We start from the raw sequence: 25,489 nt of genomic DNA, 5'->3' as shown, positions 1-25,489 counted from the left end.
AAAAAAAAAATGGAGGTACATGTACGTACATAAGTACAACCTCGTTTAAATATCAATTCAAATTCAATTTTTATGTTTTGTGGCTTTCTGTTCTTATGCCGTTATGCATACATATGTACATATATAATGGTGGTGGCGTGGCTTGATATTAATATCATTAACAATTGTTAGCCGTTATACATACATACCTACGTGTATGTATGTAGATAGCGGTTGGTGGCGCGGCTGTACGCGAAAACCGTACAAAATGCTGGAACTTTCTTTAAAAATTTGCTGGTTACGTAAAAATGTGCTGTACATCTCGCACAATGCTGGAACTTTCTTAAAATGTGCCGTTTGCATAGAATTTATGCTGTACCTCGCGCAAAATGCTGTACGGTGCGTACCATACTCCACCGTTTAATGTAAAAATGATGTTAGGGTTTTTTTCCACCAACCGGAGCCACCACCAGCAACTTTACAGTGCTTTTAGCACTTTTTCATTTTGGAGCAGATTACGTGACTCTGCATCACGGTCGCCATGTTGCGCTCCCGCTTACCGTACAATGAAACTCCTTTAAAACGCCGGGTTACAGCTCCGGTTCCAACTGGGGCTCCGCTATGCACATGTATGGGTAGCAGCGCTACACATGGAGTTACAACACTCCGAGTTTGCACAGTAAAGAAATAGCTTAAATTTATAATACAAATAGTGTACACACGCGAGTACTACTTTCGATTTTAAAAATAAAAATACATAAGTGTTGCCATGTAAGCTGTTACCACATCGCGTGTAGTGCCATTACAGTAGAAAGGTATTTTCCCACTATTTTTATTAATGTGCTAAAAAAAATCATTCACCTCCCTTTTTTGAAATACCGACATATTTTTAGTTAACTTGGAATGACGTCCCTTCGTATTACATTTCTCTTTCATCCTTCGAATGAGTTAATTAGAAAAAGAAATAAAGAGGGTGACAAAATACCTTTGCAATGATACCTCACAAGTCTAAATCGTAATAAATAGTTATGGTTCAGTTAGTAAATTTTTTCTTATACCAATCTTTGAAAAAATTAAAAAACAGCATCAAAAATCTCATTACTACGGGTTGTAGGTGTTTTTTTTTGTGAACGTCTAGCCTGTGCGATAGTAAATTTTACACACAAAAATCAATATATTCGCGAACCCATGGGCCAAATATAGTAAAATTGCCTTTTTAGTTTTTCACGTCAGTAATTCAAAAATGATTTCAAAAATTCAGTGAAATTTCCTTAGAGTAGAAGTATGGGTTCCAAATTAAAGAGGAAATTCTGTGGAATTTGTGGGGGTTAAATTTTTCGGTGCCTAAGGACTGGTAAGTATTGAAAACGTCATTTTAAAATTTTATCCCTGAAATTTCGCAATATTTGTTTTTGAAAAAATTATGTGTTAAGGACTTATATAAACTCGGTAACATCGTCGAGTTTGGGCGTTCTAACTTTATCAGCTAAAAAAATTACCTATTTGTCCTTGTGAATCCAACAAATTTTATTTTTATTTTTTTAAATCTAAAGAAATTTACCCTTTCATTTCATATGTTTGAAATTACAAAGTTCTTTAAAATAAAGCCTGACGTCAGGGAGAAAAATAAAAATGCCACTTTAAATAATAAACTAGCCCATTTATTTATTATTTGTTTTATGGTGGGAGAGCTTCTCAAACAATATAGAAGCATTTTTTTCGATTTAAGTTGTTGAAAAGTAATGAACATCTAAGTCCCGGGACTAATCGTGGGATCTGGGGTTGTGAGAACGACATCCCGAAAATCTCGGGATCGTAAAAAACGAAAAGTTAACATCTCTAGTGCATACCGTTATGTATAATGTGCATGCCCAATTAAATATATAAAAAATTCATACAGTGGTCAAAAAATTATAGCCGAACCACTTTTTGCCAAGTTTTAACGTATTATTTTTTTGTCATTTTGTGCAATATTAAAAAAAAAACTTCGACAAACTCGTACAAATTTCGAGCTTTTTTAAAAATTCTAAAAAATCAACCGCGTTGTTAGCCATTTGAAACTTGTACTTTATTCTACTAGAATTCAATGGCCTACAAAACTGCATACTCAGAATCTAATTAAAAACTCCAAATTTTTACGAAAATTCGTTGCACATTTGTGCATTTTTATATTGGGCTATCGGTACAAAATAAAATAATTGGGACACATTTTTTTATAGTCACAAGTTTGGTACAATACAGCAATCTTGTATTGAAAAATATGAACAAATTATTTTTCGTGACTGGGATAAAGAAAAATGTTTGTGTATTCACACAACCGGGATACGATTTGCCCCGAATTTCGGCGAATTCCCAATCGTTTTAAACTGCCTTTAAGTTTGTATTAATACGGATATTGTTAAGGAATGAACCATAAACAACTAACCAAAATTAAATAACATCAAAAATAATATTTTAAAACTTGTCAAAATTTGGTGCGGCTATAATTTTTCCGACTATCGTACATAAGTTGACTATGATTACTCGGCCGTGCTATCATAGTAGAACAACGCCACTAATACATACTTGACTTACAAAAAGAAAACCTGCAGTCTAATGTACATAAATATATACATATGTATTGATTTACGTATTAAATAATTTGTTTGTCACTTGTTTTCTATTCAACATTTCTGTGAATTTTGGACATTCCCAAGATGGCCAAACGCTGCCAATTAATCGCAGACAGCGTGCCTACAACAATGGTACTCTCATTATAGAGCAACTTCAGCGACTAGAGGACGCGGGCACTTACACTTGCATGGCACAAAACAAACAGAAACAAACGTCGCGACGCAATGTGGAGATCCAAGTACTAGGTAAGAATATTGCATACATATCCCCAATTGTGTACACTTGGCCTAAAGCCAGTGTTGTCACTTCAGAAACCAAATTAGTGGTAGATTACACATTGCTACAAAAAAGTATATAGTAGAAATACCTGGGAAGTTATGTATATGTTCTGGTAAGTCTTTTCGAGTAAAACCAGAATCGAAATATGAAATTTGCCAAACATCCCCAAAATCTCGATTTACCGTTAAAAAACCGGTTTTTCGTACTTTTACGCACTTATAAGTCTGTAACTTAGTTCATTACGAATCGAGTTTTGGTTTATTGAGGTGAAAAAAGTAAAAAAAATGTGTTTTCTGGGTAAATACACACAGATCTCTTAAGGTTTCTTTATTCACATATATATCGTTCGAAAGGCCCAAGTTTCTTCTTTTTAAACCCGGCAATAAATTGAAACTCGGTTCGTAATGAACTAAGTTACAGGCATGAAAGTGCGCAAAAGTACGAAAAACCGGGTTTTAACGGTAAATCAAGATTTTGGGGGTGTTTGGCATATTTCATATTTTGATTCTTGTTTTACTCGAAAAGAAAATATACACAACTTCACAGGTATTTTTTAGTGTCGCACAGTGTTATTAATAACAAGTAAGAAAGTCTCAGTTCGGGTGGAGCCGAACATTAAATACCCGGCGCAAGTATTAACTATATGTTTTTTCACCTTTCCGAAAGCTACCGCTAGATGTTAAGGCGGGGTGTATCAATTTTGAGTAAATTAGCGTCCTTAAATTTCGAAATATTGAAGTTTCAAGCAGTTCTGAAATTTACCGTTATATGAAAAGCGGCCTCAATTTTAGTCCGATTTCAATAATTTTCAACGTTTTTCTTTTATGCGACAAGCACAATAACCATGCTGAGTTTGGTACAAATTGGTAGAACACTTACCGAGATACATATATGTGATCATAAGTGGGCGATGCCATGCCCATTTTCCAAAAGTTTATCATAAACGTATTTCTTGGTAAAGAATTGTTGCAAGCGTCAATTTTGAATAAATTAGCTTCAATATTTACTGATTTATCGAAGATTTTGTATTTCTCTAAATTACCGTTATATGGGATGTGGGCGTGGTTATTGTCAAATGTTTCAAATTTTCGGCCATTTAGTATGCTGTACCAAGACCAACAAATGTGCCAAGTTTGGAAGAAATTGGTGCAGCGGTTACCAAGATATACACATGTAACCATAAGTGGGCGTGGCTACGCCCATTTTCCAAAAATTTATAATATTCTTATTTTTTGTCTAAAAATTATTGTAAATATCAATTTTGAGTGAATTATCTTCAGTAGTTACTAAAATATCGCAGTTTTCGTATTTCTGGAAATTACCGTTATATGGGAAGTGGGCGTGGTTATAGTCCGATTTCGCCCATTTTCAATACCAACCTACCTTGGATTAAGGGAAACCTAGATGCCAAATTTCGTTGAGATATCTCAATTTTTGCTCGCGTTATCGTGTACACGGACGGACGGACAGACGGCCAGACGGACGGACAGACAGACATGGCTTAATCGATTTCGCTATTCATTCTGAGCATTTATGTATACACTTGTCTATATCTATCTCGTTTCGTTTTGGCTGTTACAAACAACCGTTATGTGAACAAAATTAATATACCCTTGTGCACAAGTGCGCTCGGGTATAAAAACAGTGGTAGATCCCTAACAAGGTGTGTTAGAATATTTGTAAACTTTTTATTCGTCGAATTACACTGTAGTAACCATAGGTCCTTTCAATAACTTTTCCAGTAAGTACTTGCGGCGAAAGTGTAAAAGAAAAATAGAGAGCAAGACAAAATTATCAGAAAAAGTTATTGAACGCAAAACTAATAAAAACTTGCTACTTAGGCCATTTTGACACTTTCTGACGGTTAAGTTTTGGCGCGTAATTTTCTTTTTAATTTTTAATAGTTCCCATCGTCATAAAAATAAAAAAATATACAATAGATTTAAATCTTTCATCCATATTTTCATTTCACTAATTATGTTTCATCAAATCTTCCTCTTAAACAGTTTGTTTCCATTTGAATTTGAAACATAACCTTACTTTTTGACTCCTGCAAAAATTTGCAGTTCTCTCGGGCTGTTACACTCTCGAATTCGCTCTCTCTTGTAAATATTTTGGGTTATTGAATGCATTTCCAGTAAAAACTTGCAAATTCCAGTGACAATTTGTAACAATTTTTTGATATTGGATGGACCTCATATATGTAATACATACCTCACGAAAAATGTCAACTTTTTGAGGTACTTAGGCGGGTTGGATACTTAAAAGAACCCGCTTAAGTACCTCGACGCGGGGACTTAAGCGAACATTATTGATGTAGTTACATCTTTTTGTTAACTTACATAAATATGTAAATCCTTAAATAAAATATGGACATTTAAGGAAGTATACGGAGTTTAAACCAAGACCGTAGCATTATTTAAGATTTTTCAATAAAAATACAGTTCATTCCCTAACAAATACCATATAAACCTAAGCTTAAGATTTTATACAACACTTAAAGAAAAAATTCACCCAAAATTTTAAATTTTTTTCTCTGAAGTGTTTTTTGATAGTACAGTTTTATAGCCCATTAAATTTTAGTGTAACAATGTGCTAGTTTCAAGTGGCTAAAAATTACCTTTGATTTTTATAATTCTTTTTCCGAAGGTGTGTAACGCTGCCACTGAATTTCAAATTTTTTAAATATTTAAAAGAATTTTAAAAGAGCACTTAAAATGGGAGTGCAATGGGGTATAGTTGTTGCGCTGGGTATGCATTTGCAGTTGCATGGCTATACTCAATCCCGACTCTTGCATCCTCGTTCACGCACTGTGGGCAACGTGAGCAACCCATGTGCGAGTTGCGGTAACCAATCCGAGTGGAGCCTTGGGTAACGGCAGAAAGAGAGGGAGCTTCGGTGGGGCCACTCCGAATTATTCGGTTTAAGGGCTCACTGAAGTCTGCAGCGTCTGTTCACCAGTAGGTGCGGCTGCAAGCGGGTGTCTGCTTGGAGCAAGCGGCTCGCTATATAAACGTGTAGTTGGTTGCGAAACCACCCCCGTCCCAGCAATGGGTTGTGCGCTGGGCTTGGGACCCGCCACGTAAAAACCACTTCCAGTGAAGAAGCAAGGCAAAGCCTCGGATGAGACCCCCCCTTATGATGACGACCACGGCAAATGTTTAAAGGACTACGATTTGAGGGCATGCACTTGGAATGTCCGGACCCTTCACGGGGAAGGTGCCTCTGCCCGGCTGGTTGATATCCTCGTAAGGACAAAAGCTGACATCACCGCCATCCAAGAAATGCGTTGGACGGGGCAAGGCAAACAATGTCTGGGGCCTTGCGACGTCTACTACAGCTGCCATGTAAAGGAGCGCAAATTCGGAGTTGGATTTGTGGTGGGAGAGAGACTCCGTCGCCGAGTACTGTCGTTCACCCCTGTGGACGAGCGTCTAACCACAATCCGCATCAAAGAGAGATTCTTCAATATCTCGCTTTTCTGCGCCCATGTCCCGACGGAAAAGAAGGATGGGGTATCCACGGATCTCTTCTATGAGCGCTGGGAGCGCACGTACGAGCGCTGCCCCCGTCATAATATCAAAATCGTGCTTGGCGACTTCAATGCCAGGGTGGGCAAGGATGGATCTTTGGCATAAAAAGATCCATAAAGCTACGTGGCTGTCTCCGGATGGAAAAACGAGAAACCAAATCGACCATATTGCGATAGACGGAAGGCACGCTTCCAGTGTTTTACGCACACTTCGAGGCCCAAACATCGGCTCGGACCACTATCTTGTTGCAGCCAAGATACGCACCCGCCTCTGTGCAGCAAAAAATGTGCGCCCAAATATGCAAGGAAAGCTTAACGTCGAAAAGCTGCAATCACAACAGACAGCCAGCGCTTTCGCTACTCGACTCTCACACCTGCTCTCAGAGAGCACTCTTCAACAAACCGACATATGCGAGCAGTGGAACCACATTTCCCGCTCATTAAGTACCGCCGCCGAAGAAGTAGTCGGATTTCAGCGAGCCCGAAAGAACAACTGGTACGATGAGGAGTGTCAGGAAGCTGCAGAGAAAAAAGATGCCGCCTACAGGGCCACGCTGCGATCGGGCGCAACGCGCGCTATGTGGGACCGCTATAGGGATCTGAAGAGGGAAGCGAGACGTATTTGCCGCAACAAGAAGAGAGAGGCAGAAATACGTGAGTGCGAAGAGCTTGAAATGCTGGCCGCGAAGAGCTTGAAATGCTCCGACAGGAAGAATGTTAGGCGACTTACGGAAGGTTTAAAGACCGGGGCGTACTCCTGTAAAAACAATAATGGCGACCTAGTAACTGATGTCCAGAGCGTACTTAAATTATGGAGGGAACACTTTTCCGCCCTACTAAATGGTAGCAGCACGGAAAGTTGTGGAGAAGAAGAACCCGAGCCCGCAGTCGATGATGACGGAGTCGACGTTCCACCGCCTGACTATGACGAGGTACGTATAGCAATAACGCGGCTGAAAAACAACAAAGCTGCTGGAGCTGACAGCCTGCCAGCTGAGCTATTCAAGTACGGCGGCGAGGAGTTGATAAGGTGCATGCATCAACTCTTGTGCAGAATATGGTCAGATGAACGCATGCCCGACGACTGGAATTTAAGTGTGCTCTGCCCAATCCACAAGAAAGGTGACCCCGCCATTCGCGCCAACTTCCGCTGGATCAGCCTTCTAAGCATAGGTTACAAGGTCTTATCGAGCGTTTTGTGTGAAAGACTGAAGACCACCGTCAATGAACTGATTGGGCCTTATCAGTGTGGCTTTAGACCTGGCAAATCCACCATAGACCAGGTATTCACAATACGCCAAATCTTGGAAAAGACCCGCGAAAAAAGGATCGACACTAACCACCTATTTGTCGACTTTACAGCCGCTTTTGACAGCACTAAAAGGAGTTGCCTATACGCCGCTATGTCTGAATTTGGCATCCCCTCAAAACTCATACGGCTGTGTAAAATGACGTTGAGCAATACCACCAGCTCCGTCAGAATTGGAAAAGACCTCTCCGAGCCGTTCGCCACAAAACGGGGTTTCAGACAGGGCGACTCCCTTTCATGTGACTTCTTTAATCTGATGTTGGAGAAGATAATAAGAGCTGCAGAACTGAACCGCTCAGGAAAAATTTACTACAAGAGCATGCAATTTCTGGCGTATGCCTATGACATCGACATCATCGGTAACAAAATCTGCGAAGTCTGTTCTGCCTTTTCCAAGTTCGAGAATGAGAGTGATCGAGGACAAGACGACCATGCCTGTGCTGGTATATGGCGCAGAAGCAGGGACAATGACAACATCCGATGTGGCGGCTCTTGGAGTGTTTGAGAGAAAGATTTTGCGGAAGATTTACGGGCCTTTAGGCGTTGGCGACGTCGCAGATGATGGAGCGATGAGCTGTATGAGCTTTACGATATGGCCATAGTGCAGCGAATTAAAATACAGCGGCTCCGCTGGCTTCGTCATATCTTTCGAATGGACACCGACGCTCCAGATCTGTAAGTATTCAATTCGGAACCCGCTGGTGGTAGCAGAGGAAGAGGGAGGCCCCCACTGTGATGGAAAGATCAGGTGGAGAACGACTTGGCTTCACTTGGCGTTTCCAATTGGCGTCAGTTGGCACAGAGGAGAAACGACTGGCGTGCTTTGCTGAACTCGGTAAAAGTCGCTTAGGCTGTTACAGCGCCAAAAAAGAAGAAGAAGAAGACTTAAAAGGGGAAAATTATAGGTAAAGTGGTAAATGGGTTACGAAAAATTTAGGTCGCCTAAGTACCCTTCGGTAAATAAGCGGGGAGGTATTTAAGAGAGGGATTTTCTTCAGATTACATTCAAAAATTCATATTGCCCAAAAATGCTGGTTACTTAAGCGGGTTAGGTACTTAAGCGGGGGGTACTTAAGCGGGTTTCACTATACTTCTATATTGCTAGTACAATATGATCGCAATGTGTTTTTAATTTGGAATAAAAGAATGAAGCGCCATATCAAAACAGGGACGGTACAGGGAATTAAACAAACAAGCAAACGTTTTACGGTCTCATGTTTCCTTTAAACCGCATACATATCGAGCCCTAACCGTGAAAATAACGTAAGCGAGTTTTTTTATTTATTTAATGCACAAATGCCCTTTGAGCATCTTCGCCTTTTCATTGCCAATTTCTCTTTTCGGGTTCGATTCTTAAATAAAGGCAAACGGTGAGAAAATTTTGTGTCCGTTACTTAAAATGTCACACTTTTGTAAAGCAAAAAACGCACATAATCTGCCCTTTGAAGCTTTGTCAGAGGAGATTGTTACCCCGAAAATCAGATGGTTGCTTAAAACGATAATATTATGAAATGCGTGAACTGTACAAGGAGAAGAAGGCAAAGAAATACCCCTTTACAGGGTTGAGTATAAAATCAAACACCTTTTGCGCTGTGAAAGGGCAACATTTTTTGGAAGAAACGAAATCACTGAAAATAATATCACAATTTAAACACACTGAAAATTCATTACACTCGTTCAACTTTTGTTTCCTGTGGAAATGTATCACCAGGAAAATCGACTCGTGTAAATGCAGCTTTAGACTGGTTTTCACTATGTCATATTAGGTCCATTCCTCATCTTTTCGGACTAAAATCTGAAAAGTGTGAAAATGCAAGAGCGTAAGCAAAATGCACTCACTAAAAGAGAATAACAGGAAAAAGTAAAGGAACGCAAAAAAGCAAATTTTTAGTCCAAAAATGGCAACAACAAAACTAACGTCAAATAAGAATAGAAATGTATGTACAAAACACATTCACGCAAGCACAATAAACGCTTAGGGCCGGTTACTCAATGTCTGGTTAACACTTATATCTGGTTAAACATTTTTATAGACGTCACCGACTCCCTGTTATATGAATGGATCGAATATGTCGATAACAATGTTTAACCGGAGATAAGTGTTAACCAAACAATGAGTAACCGGCCCTTACTATATCAATTATTTTTTGCCTCTTTCCACTTTCAATTCACTTCTTTTAACTTTTTAGATTATTCTCACTTTTGGTGTATTCTTTAATTTCCGTTAATTTAAATTCAGTTGAGTTTCACACTTTTCAAGATTTTGCCAGCAAAAATTCTTCTGACTAAATCTGACTACTTCGGACTCAAGAGAGTCACTCTCACTGAGTGTTGCTCTTTCTGCTTTCTGCTGTCATTTTCGAGTTAAGGAACGTTTTTGGACTAAATCTGACTACCTCTGACTTTTTCTGACTGTTTCTGCGAGATAAGGAACGCAACTATTTTGTTAACAAATTTTGGCAACATATTTTGGCACAACTTTACCAATAGCAGACAGATAGTCAATTAAACAGCACATGTACACGGCCTATTCTGATCTAAGTCAATCGATAAACCGTTTTTTAGTTCCATTTGATAACGTGTTTTCATTTATTTGACGACAAATGCCACTGAATTTGACTTATGAAAGCCAGCATTTATCCTTCATTTACGCAATAGAAATTTCGAAATGCTTGGCAGCACCTTCAGCTCTTGAACTAACACAATATTCTGACTTTTAAATTCATATTCAGGAGAAAATTTGCTGTTCAACTTTTATGCATTAGGTTAATAACTTTAGTTCAGTAAAATTGTGGTAGATTTTTTAAAAATGTAGGAGAAGTAAAAAATGACTGAAAATGTGGTAGTTCTACCACAATTGTGGTAAAGTTTCAGCACTGCTTAAAGCTCTGTCGCTTAAATGAGACTAAATGTGACGTGTTTTTTGGGACAAATAGGAAAGCTTTACAACTATCCGGCTAACCAAAAAAACAAATGTTAACTGAATATCCGTACTAATCGGATTTTATCCGAACACACGAATATTCGAGCCCGTATCCGAATATACGGATAATCCCAGGCTTAGTTCGTAGTTGATGGGACAAGAACTGGCCGTTGCACACTTTTAGACAGTTACCTCAATAGCGATCCATGAATCATCTAATTTTAACCAGTCACCATGTTTATACCGCCACATGATGCGCTTTGACTCAGTTCGCTATTACTCCAAATGGATACATAACCCTAATTCAAATACGCTTTGAAATTGAAAAGTGTATTTGTTTTTAAATCGGTTTCTTATTTCTCACATTGCACAGTGTTTTGACTATACGGAGGTGGAAATAATAGTTAGCCTAAGGGTCTGATTATGCATACTTCGCATAACCTCGCACAACCATTTGTACCAGTGCACTAAAAGTGTAACTTAAGAAAATGTGAAGCAAAATCTAAACTCAACAGATCGCTAAGTTTTTCAAAGTTCTGCTAATTTCTGGGTAATGGAATACATACAAAATACATACAAAGTACATACGAAATTACAGTTAGAAGTTTATGCGAAGTTGTGCGAAGTTATGCGAAGTATGCATAATCAGCCCATAACATGTGCTCTAATTTCACATGGGAAAAGCAAACCCCTAAATATAAAATATGGGTAAGATTGGATCTTTGTAACGTCTACAACTCGCAAAAGATATGGGCTCAACCAATTAATAAGATAGAATTTCAGTTAATTTTTTGGTTTCTGCTTTCCACTCTCAGAAAAATAAAGGTTACAATTAAAAATTACATAGGTAGGACCTTCCTCCCAATGTTTGGTGTGATTTTTCCATTGTTCGAAAAATTATTTTCACGAAATTATGCAAAAAGAAACTGAAAGTTGAAAAATTCTTTTTATGAAGATTTTGACTCAAATTGTTTAGAAAAGACGTGTTATGACATTTAAAATTGTATATGTTTAAAATAAAATAAATAGAGGGGGGGGCATGCAATTATTCCGCCAAAACAACGAAACTAAAGTTTTTCAAAGTTTGACATCGATAGACTCTATGGTGCCGTGATCCGACTATAGAAACACTTATACCTACATACGTGTTTGCCTGGGCTAGAACATGAGAAGGGTTGCCACCTGTAAAATAATTAAATACAATTAACCTAAATAAATTACTAAAATATGGGTATCAATCGAAATGATTTTGAAAGGGCTTTATTTCTAAACAACATATGGGTTACCAGCTGTTTAAAAATCAGATTAAACTTTATTTGAGGGAATAAGNCGGCGAGGAGAAGGTTTATAACTGGGCTAGAACATGAGAAGGGTTGCCACCTGTAAAATAATTAAATACAATTAACCTAAATAAATTACTACAATATGGGTATCAATCGAAATGATTTTGAAAGGGCTTTATTTCTAAACAACATATGGGTTACCAGCTGTTTAAAAATCAGATTAAACTTTATTTGAGGGAATAAGACACAAATTTGTACTACAAAAAAAAAAAAAACATGGCAACCTTTATCAAAAAGTTCTTAAAAATACCTTTTATTTGATATCCATATTAATGTTTATACATTTCATGAGCATGAACTGGTATTATAACTTTGGTCCGATGTTTGTAAGTACCAGAATAAAAAGAGATACACCCATTAAAATGTATACTTATATGATCAGAACGTCGAGCTGAGTCGATTTAGCCATGTCCGTCTGTCCGTCTGTCTGTTTGTATGCAGTCTAGTCTCTCAGTTTTCGAGATAACCGGATAAAATTTGGTAGTTGGGTGTATTTTTATAATGTATTAATCANTTGTATGCAGTCTAGTCTCTCAGTTTTCGAGGTAACCGGATAAAATTTGGTAGTTGGGTGTATTTTTATAATGTATTAATCATTTGTCGGAACCGGAAGAATCGGACCACTATAACATATAGCTCCCATACAACTGATTGTTCAGATATGAGATTTTTCGTTATAACTTCTCCATTTATGCAGCTAAGAACATGAAATTTTGCAGTACGTGAACCCATTATTAACAGAATACTTACAGTGAAAATTACAAAGATCGGGTCACTATACCTATAGCTCCCATACTACTGATTGTTCAAATATGAGATTTTTCGTTGTAACTCCTCAATTTATCTAGCTAGGACCATGCAATTTCGCGCTGTTTTCACTCATTATCAACAGAAGACTTACAGTGAAAATTAAAAGGATGGGGTAACTATAACCTATAGCTCCCATACTACTGATTGTTCAAATATGAGATTTTTCGTTGTAACTCCTCAATTTATCTAGCTAGGACCATGCAATTTCGCGCTGTTTTCACTCATTATCAACAGAAGACTTACAGTGAAAATAACAAAGATCGGGTCACTATAACCTGCAGCCCCCATACAACTGATTGTTCAGATATGAGGTCTTTTATCATAACTCCTCCATTTATGCAGCTAGGAACATGAAATTTCGCATCATTTTCATTCATTATTAACCGAATACTTACAGTGACAATAAAAAGGATCGGGTGACTATAACATATATGTATCTTCCATACATTTGATTGTTCAGATATGGAATTTTACTGTAAAACTCCTTTATTTGAACAGCTAAAACCGATAAATTTCGTAAGATATTTTATAAATAATAATACAAAGTCTACTGAGAAAGTCTTCAAAAGCTATGCCGTATAACCTTTATCTCCTATACCACTGATTGTTCAGATACCAGTTTTTGCGATATATCTCCTTTATGTAGGAATTTAAGCAGTGTTTGCATTATTCAACTTTGCGTTCAACAATTGCGTTCAACTCAACGCAGGGTTGCACGAAAAAAAAGTTGAATGGCTAAATGTTGGCTGGCGACCAACTTTGTTGAAAGCGATTAGTTGAAAGGCCATTCAACCAAAAGTTGAATGCAAAGTTGAACAATGCAAACACCTTTTTATGGCGAATATTTTGATATTTTTTCATATTTTGATATTTTTAGCCATTCAACTTTTTTTTCGTGCAACCCTGCGCTGAGTTGAACGCAAATGTTGAACGCAAAGTTGAACCAAATAAATTGTGTTACCGGTTTACATACCGATCACATAGCAGTGAAAATCACTTAGATTGGTGCTAATATAAGGTATATCTTCCATACCTCTGATTGTTTAGATGCGATTTTTTATATAAGTATGTAACTCCTCTATCGATGTATGCAAAGTGAAATTTGCAGATGTTCATGAAAGGTATGAAGCCTTCGGCATAGCCGAAGACAGCGTTGCTCTTACTTGTTTTAGTTAAATTTTGTAAAATCGAAAATAAATGGAACCCTTAAATTAATATCCTAAGGGATAACACTTTATATATAGGCAAGGCATTGTTTAAGAGCTTTCTTTTAGTACCCATGAATAGTTAATTGTATTTTAATTTTAAAACAGAAAATTAAATACATAAAAGATGGAAAGTAGGGATTTTTAAAATACGTTTCACTTGATAATCAGTGTGATGTTTTATTTAGCTTATAAATAATTTCGAGTAGGTGACAACTTTGTACGAATATCTCCATAGGTAACTCCTGTCTAGATAACTTTAAAATTAAAAACATTATCTGTATGCAAAATCTTAAGAGACAAATTCTTACAGAACTTACCCTTAAGATGAGATTTTTTTCTAAAAGTACTGGCAACTATTTTCTACCCCTATAACTCCCCAAAGTTTTTAATACACCCATCCCCTTCCCCACCTGAGCACTGTTTTGTTCGTCTTGACTTTCCTAAACGCGAAATAGTGATGTAAACCTAGATTGAAATGTACCTACTCTTCAGCTTCTTAAATTTGAACGTACATTCGGTACAATCACATTATTTTAGGTACATTTGAAAATATTGTCTCATGTAAATCCAAAAGTTGTTAAGGTACAGAAGGAGGAAGGAATCAAAAATATATGAACATAAAAGTACTTGTTTACTGTTTAGGTACCTTTAGGTACAACTTTTTGGCAAATAGGTACAATATGAATATTTAATATTCATTACTAAAGCTCAAAAATAATAATGTGGCGTCAGCGAAACGGTGGATGCTGTCAGGTCGAGAAAGAGAGGATTAGCGGTCCGCGGAAGGCGCCACCTTTGTTTCGCTGCATCATGGCAATAAGCGGTATTTCTGTATTGCGCCGCTAAGCCGCTCATTGCGTGGCCTCGGCCTTAGGCTTTCGATGCTTCCTCCTCGTAAAAAAATATACGCAGTAAAGAATTAACTAATTAAATCGACGAAAAGTTTTAGTTATATCAACTTTTGTGAACTTCCGTTTATGTGGTTACAATAATTTGAAGCTACAATAAACAACTTTATAGTAAGTAATAGTTATTGGTTTTGAAATTTTTGCTGTTTATAGGCGGCCCCCCTAAATTTGGTTCTGGCTACGCCCATGGATAATTATATATACCTACATATATATGTGTAATATTAAATAAAACGTTTGTTTTTGTGTTTTGTTGCAGTACCCCCTAAAATTATGCCTATCCAAGCAATGACCAATATGTTGCGCGAGGGCATGCGTGCTGCCATTTCGTGCCAAATTCTGGAAGGGGATTTACCAGTGAGTTTTCGCTGGGAACGTAATGACAAACCATTAATCGGAACTGGGTGAGTGCACAGAAATAGAAAATAGCTAAAAAAAAGTGGCATTCTATGCATGATAACATAAGAACACTATAAGGTAAAACCGTTCAGATGCAGCCTGATCATTTTTGATACTAGAAAACAAAATACTTTTAACATCCAATACTCAAACTCACAAACACGTTTCGATTTTTATTACGTATGCATCATGATAAAAACATAGTAAGGTAGAACCAAGGCATATTCAACGAGGTAGAAATAACAACTCAGTCGAGCTCTCTCATAGCTGACTGTAATGTCAAAAAATGTAAACTAAGAAATTAACCCTTTGTTATGCATTTACCATATTTGATAAAACTCAATGAGCCCTATGCATAAAAATAAGCAATTGCTTTTACTTAAAATTGCATACCTATTACTTAAATTTGTTTGAAAAAATCGAGTAAAAGGTCTGAAATTTTAAGAAAGAGCATTGACTTACATACAGCCCAATATCTTTGAAATGAAAGTTTCTGTAAATATGAAAATATTTAAAATCTCATTAGAATCAGCTTCATTTTAGTTACTGCATTTTCTTATAATGTAAATGTGGAAATGCACACTTACACAGAACTACACACTCATTTATAAAACTGTTTTGGCAATTTTCTTGCTTTTACAAGCCCAATGTTTTTGAGCATTTAGTTTTTTATTCAAATACTTAATTCTGAAGTATATCACACATTAAAAAAAGTTTAACTCTTCTAAATTTACTTTAGAACTTAATTTCAGTAACTTAGCTATTAAATCTTTGTAATTCGAAATCTCATTTCCATTAAATTTATTAAAAATTACTTCCGTTATCTTTATATCAACAAGGAATTCTGTTTTAGGTTTTATCAGATCACCATTTGAAATTTGGTCTATCCATGTATATGAGTGGAAGATTTTCTCTTCATATTAGGTATGATAAATCCTGCACCTGGGAAAAAGCGTCCGCTTAGAAATACTCGGCTGCGTTGGGCAACAAATAAAGTCACTGGCACTAAAATGGTTTTAGCGCACACGTGATATCGCAACAATTTGCCCACCATTTTCGCTTCACTTGACAATTCGGAGGTTTCAAATAACGCGCACGTTTGTTGACCTGGCTCTTACCAACCTCAGAATTGTCAAGTGAAGTGACAACGGTGGGCAAATTGCTGCGATTTTTCATTAGGAGGCTCTTCACGTGAGCGCTTGACTTTATTTGTTGGCCGTCGCAGCCGAGTATTTCTAAGCGGACCCACGCCGCAGAATCCAAGAAGACTAAAATAACGGATTTGTATCTGCCGGCACATACAAGCAACCTAAAACCACCTACCTGCTAAATAACGGAACATAAGCTGACGCAATCACGAAAACCAAGAAAATAAAAATTACCCGTCGGCGAATACAAGCAACCAAAAAGCACCTACCTGCGAGATAATGAAACAAAAGCTGAAACACTTATACTACGTTTATGCGTAGGCTAATTCACGAATTCATTTCAAGAATTTGGGTTAAAAATGGCTGCATAAACACCATTTCATGAATTCAGTTATACACGAAAGTTAACCATGAATTCGGCATCATTTCATGAAATCGTGAAGTGCAAGTTCCACAAACAGCTGTTTACTAGGATTATGATGTTTTTAGAATAATAACCATGAGTTGCATAGCAGGGACTTCAAACACTGGAAAAGTTGTGCGGAATTGGTCAAATATAAAGTAAATTCAAATAGAATAAACTGAAAATGTATTAAAACCAATTTAAATAAAATAAGGCTCATTGCCTGGCTCCAACGGCTTTTGTAAATTCGAAAGGAGGCAAAAAAGTCACAACCCTACTGTTTAGTTTCCCGCCAGTGCGTTGCCACTTTTTCAAATCACCTTATTTCATGAATTTGCGAACTATGCATAAACGGGACCATTTTTAAATTCATGAAATGAAGAATTCACGAATTCTGTCGCAAACGTAGTATTAGATGGGTCTGCATGACATAATGACAGTTAAAACAGATAGTAACACGAATACATAAAAAGCGGAAGGANTTTGCGAACTATGCATAAACGGGACCATTTTTAAATTCATGAAATGAAGAATTCACGAATTCTGTCGCAAACGTAGTATTAGATGGGTCTGCATGACATAATGACAGTTAAAACAGATAGTAACACGAATACATAAAAAGCGGAAGGAAACACGAACTATTCAGAACGAAAAATGATACTGGAGATGGCACAACGCCGAAACCGGTTTGTCTCCAAACCAAATATGACAAGGGATGACGGAAAATCGTTCCACAATACATTAAATCTTCATATGAAATTCTACTCCTCCAAAATGTTTGCAGAGATTTGCTGTATGAAAATTTCAGTTGTATGGGAGAGACCACAGAACCTTTTAAATTATATTTCACCATGAGTATGGAACAGATTTTGTATAACTTGATAACAAGTTCCGGTACTCTTCCATAAACATTTCCAGAGATACACAGTATGAAAATTTGCATGTGAGGTGCCACGCCTCATGCAATCATGCGGAACTTTTGGAAATATGTAGTTCTGCATGCGTTTGGCAAGCGTCCATCCACCTTTTCTATATATACGGTATAGAAGGGAATTGAATAAATTTCACCCCGTTATTCTTGCAGTTCGTCCTTGTATTCCAATTACCTTTAAATGCTCAAATCATTTTTTTACGCTAATTTTTTTGTTTTTGAAATTTAAGTTTTTTTAATAAATGAAGTTGGTAGCACAATTATGATGCAAAAGTCAAAAAAAAGCATTTATGTCAGACACTTAATTTGGCCGAGAAAAAAAATTTAGTGAAATCATAATGTAATAAACAAAGTGAAATCAATATATGACGTACGCTTATTTGAAAATGTACATGTAAAGAATTCGTATATTTGACTACATTAACCCTTTTTTTGGCTTTTATTCATGTATAACACGATGAGCTACATAATCGCAAAGTGTACAAAACACATACGCTATGGATGTATGTATTTATACGAATGCATTATGGTTTAGTGAATTAAAACACGACTTCTTCACTTGCTAGGCCACTTCGTCTTTAAAGATAACAATTCCATAGCCCTTAAAGTACAGGATTATGCTGGTGTTGGCAGGAGAAGACCAAATGAAGTTTGACTTCACTTCACTTTGTATTTCTATTTTGCGCTAGTTAATATATATATTTTTTTAAATTCATATATTTTATTGCAATCTGTATTGTGCATTAAGCAATATTTAAAACCTATTACTAGATAAAAATAATCATGTATGGAGTACACCCAGTGCTGCAACCATATTTTTTCGCAGGTGTTCAATATTAGTAGAGATCTAATATTGACTTCCTTTTAAGTCGCTGTAATAATACTGTATGAGAAATTTGTGTTGAAATAAGATGAATTTTTGTTGGTGCGCCAAGGCGTAGTTTTTATTTCAGAAGAACCAATAGGAATCACGGTCACGGTGTATTTGGTTGTTTGTGACATAAAACGGAGCGTCCGCAATCATTTTAAGATTTTTTAAAAGGAAACTTGGGAGTATCTATTTCTACATTGGATGGGTCTGCAGAGCCCCATAACCGTGTTTCATATGTCCATACCGGCTTTAAAACAAACCAGCTTATACCCGCGGGTTTCACCCCGCGCTTTTATACAAATATGAAAAATAATTTAATGATGTTAGATTTTATTTCTGTGCCCATTTCGTTATAGCTCGTTAGTTTTTAAGCGAGTTAAGGTATTTAGGCCGTTTAAAACTATGAAATTATAAAATCTCGTCTGCGCGCTAGGCATACGAAAGATATCAATCCCTCTAAGTTTACCTTAAAATGGTTCCAGGTATACGACGCGTGAACGTGTAACCTTCTTGGAGGTGCCACGGCGGGTTCTAATATTTCCAACTCAAATTTAGTAACCTGGCCTTGATAAAATACCACTTCTCATTACTGTGGCAAATGCCTCAAGAGAGCTTTAGATTATAAGGCCGAACCCGGCTCTCCCTTTCCCAGTTAATGAAATTTATTCTATCAGTACGGCACTTATAAAATAAATTTCCATAACAAATTTAAAATACTTATTATATATTAAGAAGTTTTTAGTATGTATGGGAAGCGACATGCCTCCTTTTTTAATAACTCACATTTTTTCCATGAGCAATTGATACATTTTGTATACACAACTCCATACCAAGTTCCAGTATTCTTCCACAAACACTTCCAGGGATATGTGGCAAGAAAAAGTAAATTTGTACTGGAACTGCCACGCCCCTCTTTCTTGTAACCCTAATCTTCTTCCATGAATTCAGAATTGATTTTACATACCCCAGCACCAAGTCCCAGTACTCTACCATGAACACTTCTAGAGGTAAGCAGTATAAAACAGTAAATTTGTACGGGAGGAGCCATGTCCCCTTTTCGAATAGCGCAAATTTTGCTCCATGAGTATGGAATTAGTTTTGTATACACATCTCGGTGCCAAGTTCCCGTCCTCTGCAATAAACACCTCCAGAGATATGCAGCGTAGAAAAATCAATTTGCATTTTCTATACACATCTCGGTGCCAAGTTCCAGTCCTCTGCAATAAACACCTCCAGAGATATGCAGCATAGAAAAATCAATTTGCATGGATTTGCCACACCACCTTTTCCAATAACTCTAATTTTTCTCCATGAGTATGGTATTAGTTTCACATACCAAGCTTGAGTGCTTTACACCAAACATTTGAAGAGATATGCAATATGAAACTTTCAGTCAGTATGGGAGGTGCTGCGCCAATTTTCCAAAAAAGTCCATTTTTCTCCGTGAATATGAACATGATTTCACACAGTGTTGGCAAACTGTCAATCTGATTAACGATTAAAAATTAACGATTAAAATTTTAATCGCGCTGGACGATTAAAATTAATTCGTCGTAATCAACTGTACGATTAATGATAACATTTTTTAATCGTTAATCGCTGGCTGCGATTACGTTTAATTAATTTAAAACATTAATCCAATTAAAAATAAAACTTGATTAATTTTTCTAGTTTGTCCGAGTTTGAAACCAAACACCAGTTATAGTAATTATTTTGTGTTTTACGTTTATAAAAGGCACATAATATAAAAAAATTTAATTATTGTTATTAGTAATACATAAACTGGGAACTTTTACAAACCTAGTTTGTAAAACGTTTGTTGGTATATAGCTTAATGAAAATGCACACCAAATTGCTTAGATTGATGAGGAAACCCGACTTAGCCATACCGGTTTAACTTGCTTTGTGTGCACAGGGAAATTCCAGCATAACTTAATTAATAACCAAACCTGCTTGATCAAATTAAGAGTTAATGATTAAAAATTTATTTTTTAATCACGTTACGATTAACTGTTTAGTCAGATTAAAATTAATCATGATTAACTGTAATCAGATTAAATTTAATCGAATTAACTAACTGATTCAAACATCAATCGATTAATGCCATCATTGATTTCACACACATATTACTATACCAAGTTTCAGTTCTCTCCCACAAATACTTCCAGAGATATGTATGTAATATGAAAATTCCAATTTGTATGGGAGGGGCATTGAGTTATCGGGCTTACTTTCAGTCTAAGACCATCCTTCCGAAATCCGTAGTAAGTGTACTAAATTTCGTTCTGATCGAAAAACCGGTTAAGGAAGTAGCCTATTTTTCAATCCAGGTCATAAACCACCTTTGAGCAAAATTTCATTTTCAAACAGGTCGCAATTCTTAAAAAAGTAGCCTTGTTTCCAGTCTAGGTCATAACCTATCTGTGTGCAAACTTGAATGCACATCAGTTCAGTCATTCACGCGTATTAATTTAATTAAACTTTCCTAATACGTGATAACTCTTAAAATAGTAGCCTATTTTTCAACATAGGTCATAAGCTATCTCTGTGCGAAATGTCATGCAAATCTGCTCAGTCGTTTCCGCGTATTAATTTAATTAAAACTTTTTTAACAGGTGGCAACTCTTCCAAAAAATTAGCCTATTTTCCACTGTAGGTCATAGGCTATCTGAGGGTCAATTCCCGTTCTGCGTCACCGTGAAGGAATTGAAAAGTATAAAATTAACAGCGAAATAAATGCGGTGTAAAGGAGTTGAACATGAAGTAAAGGAGTTATTTTTATCACTTCACGATAACGCAGAATGGGAACTGACCCTCTGCTTGCAAAATTTCATGCAAATCCGTTCAGACTTTTCCGCGTATTAACTTAATTAAACTTTTTAAGAAGGTGGTAACTCTTAAAAAAAAGTAGCCTTTTTTCCAGTCTAGGTCATAAGCTATCTGTGTGAAAACTTACATGCAAATCAGTTCACTCATTTCCGCGTATTAATTAAACTAAACATTTCTAACAGGTGGCAGCTCTTAAAAAAGTAGCCTACTTTCTAACCTAGGTCATAAGCTATCTGTGTGCAAAATTTTATGCAAATCCGTTTAGTCGTTTCCGCGTATTAATTCAATTAAACTTTTTTAACAGGTGGCAACTCTTCCAAAATATTAGCTTATTTTCCACTGTCGGTCATAAGCTATCTGCTTGAAAAATTTCATGCAAATATATTCAGTCGTTTCCGCGTATTAGTTTAATGAAACTTTTTTAACAGGTGGCAACTCTTAAGAATCCAAATCCATTCACTCGTTTCCGCATATTAAATAAATTAAACTTTTTTAACAGGTGGCAACTGTTAAGAAAATAGCCTATTAACCAAGGAATGAAACCGATTCAAAATAACGTTCCGGTTTCGGTTTCGGTTTTGGTTTCGTTCTTCAAAATTTATTTCGGTTTTGGTTTCGGTTTCGTTCCGGTTTCGGTTTTTCACAGAAACTTTGTTGATATTATTTAAATCACAATGTCTTAAACGTTGAGGAAAGAAAATCGAAAATTACAGTTCACTGATAATATTAACACTAGGTTCTTTCCCTAACAATCCGGACCGGATTTGGTAATTAGAGAATAAGAGAAACATTTTCTTTCAAAAATGGAACAAAGTTCAGAAGTACGGAAACGCAAAAACCCACATTTCGTGCCCACAAGTCGAGAAACAGCTGATTCACGTTGTTCTTGTTTTTTTCACTTATACCATGTTCTGACCGACATCGGAAACATGTTTTCGTTGCTAAAACTGGTTTTCGACCTAAAACTTGTGTTTTCGTCCATGTAAAATCTGTCAAACGAAACCCGTTTCCACTGAAAACTACACAGATACACAGCAACAACGTCATCACCAGATTCACTTAAATGTTTCCCTTTTGCTGTAAAACTAAAGGTGTATGAAAACTAAAATATAATTGTTATTTTCGTCATATATTTACTACATAATAATGAAACCCCTTCATTTCTGTGTCCTTTACAACTATACACGTGAAAATGAAAATCAAAATGACTTCTTCCAAATAACCGATGCCAGATCGGAGATTTAATTTATTAGGCACCATTTTAGTAGCTTTTTGCGAAAAGTTACCTTGACATACTTATTTACTACTTAACAAGAATTTTAGCAAAATATTGCTGATTTTGGTTAAATAAATCATTTATTTCAAAGAAATTTTGATTTATTATTTTTGTAAATTTCTGGAAACCGATTGAAACCTGTGATTGAAATGGTTTCGGTATCGTTCCTTTTTAGGTTAAGATAACGGTTACGGTTTCGGTTTCGGTTTTGAAAAACGAAACGGTTTTAAACGGTTGCGGTTTCGGTTTGGGTTTCGGTTTCATTCCTTGCTATTAACCAATCTGGGCCATAAGCTATCTGCGTACAAAATTTCAAGCAAATCCGTTCAGTCGCTTCCGCGTGATGATTTCCCAAACATCCAAACATACAAACTTTCACATTTATAATATTAGTAAGATGAATAAATAAGAGCTTATCCTAGGGTGAGACTTGAGATTTTGGGTTCAGTAACCAGTGATATGAATAACAAAATGTCTGGCGCGACCTTAGGTGGTTACTGAGCCAATCAGGAAACAGAATGGTTAGATATATACGAAAATATTACGAAATAACGCATAAAAGTTGAGTTGATGGAACTGCATCAGGATTGAGTCGTCTTCGCTTGTCGCTTGGCGTATATTTATTTCAGTCGATTGAAGTGCAGGACGTAAACCCTGGATAGATAATGTAGTCAGTTGAATACCACACGTATTGATCGATTTCCTTCTCACTGTAACATCCTTCGGCACAATAAACGTACCTTTTTTCTTTTTTCCACGCTTTTATTTGTGTGTAGTTCTGCATAAACAGCAAGTGTCTGACATTTTTTATGAAATTTTTTCGTTTTGATCTTTATTTTCTAAAACGAATTATTTTTGGAATTGTAATAAAAAAATTTTAAATTTGAAATATGTACATTTATAATGTTACTACTGGCAAATGGGTTAATGAAATGACAAAAGTGTGTCAAATAAGCGTATCGAAAATAAATATGTCATATATTGATTTTACTTTGTTTATTACACTATGAGTGAAACTATCTTTGTACGACATAGCAGCGCATTGACTTAATAGTAAATATCGATACAAAAAAAAAATGAGTGGATGACCGAACACCAGCCCAAACGTGCTGTCTTGCAAATACAGCCACCACAAGTGAACGATACTTATAACATCTCATACTACCGTCCCTAAACCTACCGCCAAACAACTCAAAAATTCTAATGCCCGTACAATTTGTATGGAGCATCCCATAATAACGCCGCGCTGGCGTCGAGCAAATGGAATTTTCATTTTAGAAAGGGCGTTACATGTTGAAGTTGTATGCAGAAGACGGAAAGAAAGAGAAAGAACAAAAAATTCAGAGAAGAAACGAGAATAAAATTGGGGGCAAATGAGAAAACATAAAAAATTACGCCCCCTTGATTTGGAGATAGTGCGCACTAACACTCGTTGACAATCGAAACGCAACGCTTAGCGCTCCAATTTAGGGTCGGCAGATACTGATATTGACTTCGGCAAACCAGTATTCCGAATGGACATGCACGAAACCAGCAACCGCCGTATTTGGTCGACTGCCGAAGGCATCGTACTGCATTTGGACGGTTGCCGGAAGCATGAGATCTCGTTTGAACGGTTGGCGAAGGCAAGACGGCGCAGTTAATTTGTTACAGAAGTCATAATAGTTGTGTTTGTTTACAAATTATCCAATAACTTGCCAGCAACTCTCCAGTAACTTAATTTCGGAGAATTCGCTCTCATTGAATAAATATCCAAAAAACTACGCGAACGCAAATCCAGTAATAATTTGCAAGTTTCATGAACAGCTGATAAATTGGTTTTCATTCGCAGCAAATTCCTAATAAAACAATGAGGTTCTTCACACTTGCCTTGTTATCAGGTTATCTGGTTAAATTTATTATTGTGTAGCGTATTTTATTGTTGTAAACTGAATAAAAAACATAACTACATAATTTGATAACCAGGCAAGCGTGAACAACCTCATTGTGTAGTGTATTTTATTGTTGCTAATAGAATAAAAAATATAACCACATAACCATTCGCATGCTATGGAGATCCGCCTTAACTCATTTACGCCCAAACAAAAACGGTTGGAATTTTATTATATCTAATTTTATTTATGTGATCATAAAAGCCATTTTAAACAAATTAAGGAACTAAAATTAATCAAAAAAGCTCAAAAGTTAATTTTTGGGAGTGTACTTTTCTAGTACAGCGGGCACTTCTGTGTTATTTTTAAAATATTACTTGACAAGGCATAACGTTTTTTTGCTTCCTGTACATTGCCATATTATAACCTCATGGCACAAAACACTTTTTAGCTGCTTACAGCCGCACTCAGAAACGTTCATTAAATTAGCTCTAATGATCGTTAAATTAGTTAATTAACGTTTCCTCTTAGAGTGGCATCACTCACTTTTTTTGTTCAGTTTGAAATCAAATATAAAATTAAGTAATTATATCATTTTGCGCGCAATGCCTCAAAAGTCGCAAAGGCTGAGTGAGCAGAGCACTGGCGTGCCATTCGGGAGATTCGAGTTCGAGTCCTAGGGCAGGAAAATTTTCTTTTTCTTATTTTTTATTTATTTTATTTTCTTGTTAAATTTTAAAAAACTAATTTTATTTAGTTTTTTCCTTTTTAAATCAAATTTTATTTTGGTTTATATAATTTATTGTTTTAAAAATGGAACTTTTTTATTTCATTTAAATTTTACAAACTGTTTGCT

The 25,489-nt window shown here is 36.3% G+C and overlaps 1 protein-coding gene across 1 annotated transcript in view; it reads left to right on the top strand.

Annotated features, from left to right (window-relative positions):
* Positions 1 to 25,489, top strand: part of LOC108359648 (Down syndrome cell adhesion molecule-like protein Dscam2) — a 235,765-nt gene that overhangs the window by 36,134 nt on the left and 174,142 nt on the right. Inside the window, exons 5-6 of the mRNA XM_017611583.1 lie at positions 2,676 to 2,837; positions 15,165 to 15,309. Coding sequence (XP_017467072.1) covers positions 2,676 to 2,837; positions 15,165 to 15,309 — 307 coding nt within the window. The remainder of the gene's footprint in view (positions 1 to 2,675; positions 2,838 to 15,164; positions 15,310 to 25,489) is intronic.

This window comes from Rhagoletis zephyria, unplaced genomic scaffold (assembly GCF_001687245.7).
Source record: "Rhagoletis zephyria isolate East Lansing unplaced genomic scaffold, Rhagoletis_zephyria_1.1 Rzeph_scaffold_00429, whole genome shotgun sequence".
Lineage (NCBI taxonomy): Eukaryota > Metazoa > Arthropoda > Insecta > Diptera > Tephritidae > Rhagoletis > Rhagoletis zephyria.
Note: the sequence above shows the minus strand (reverse complement) of the source record. Positions and strands in the feature narration are given on the sequence as shown.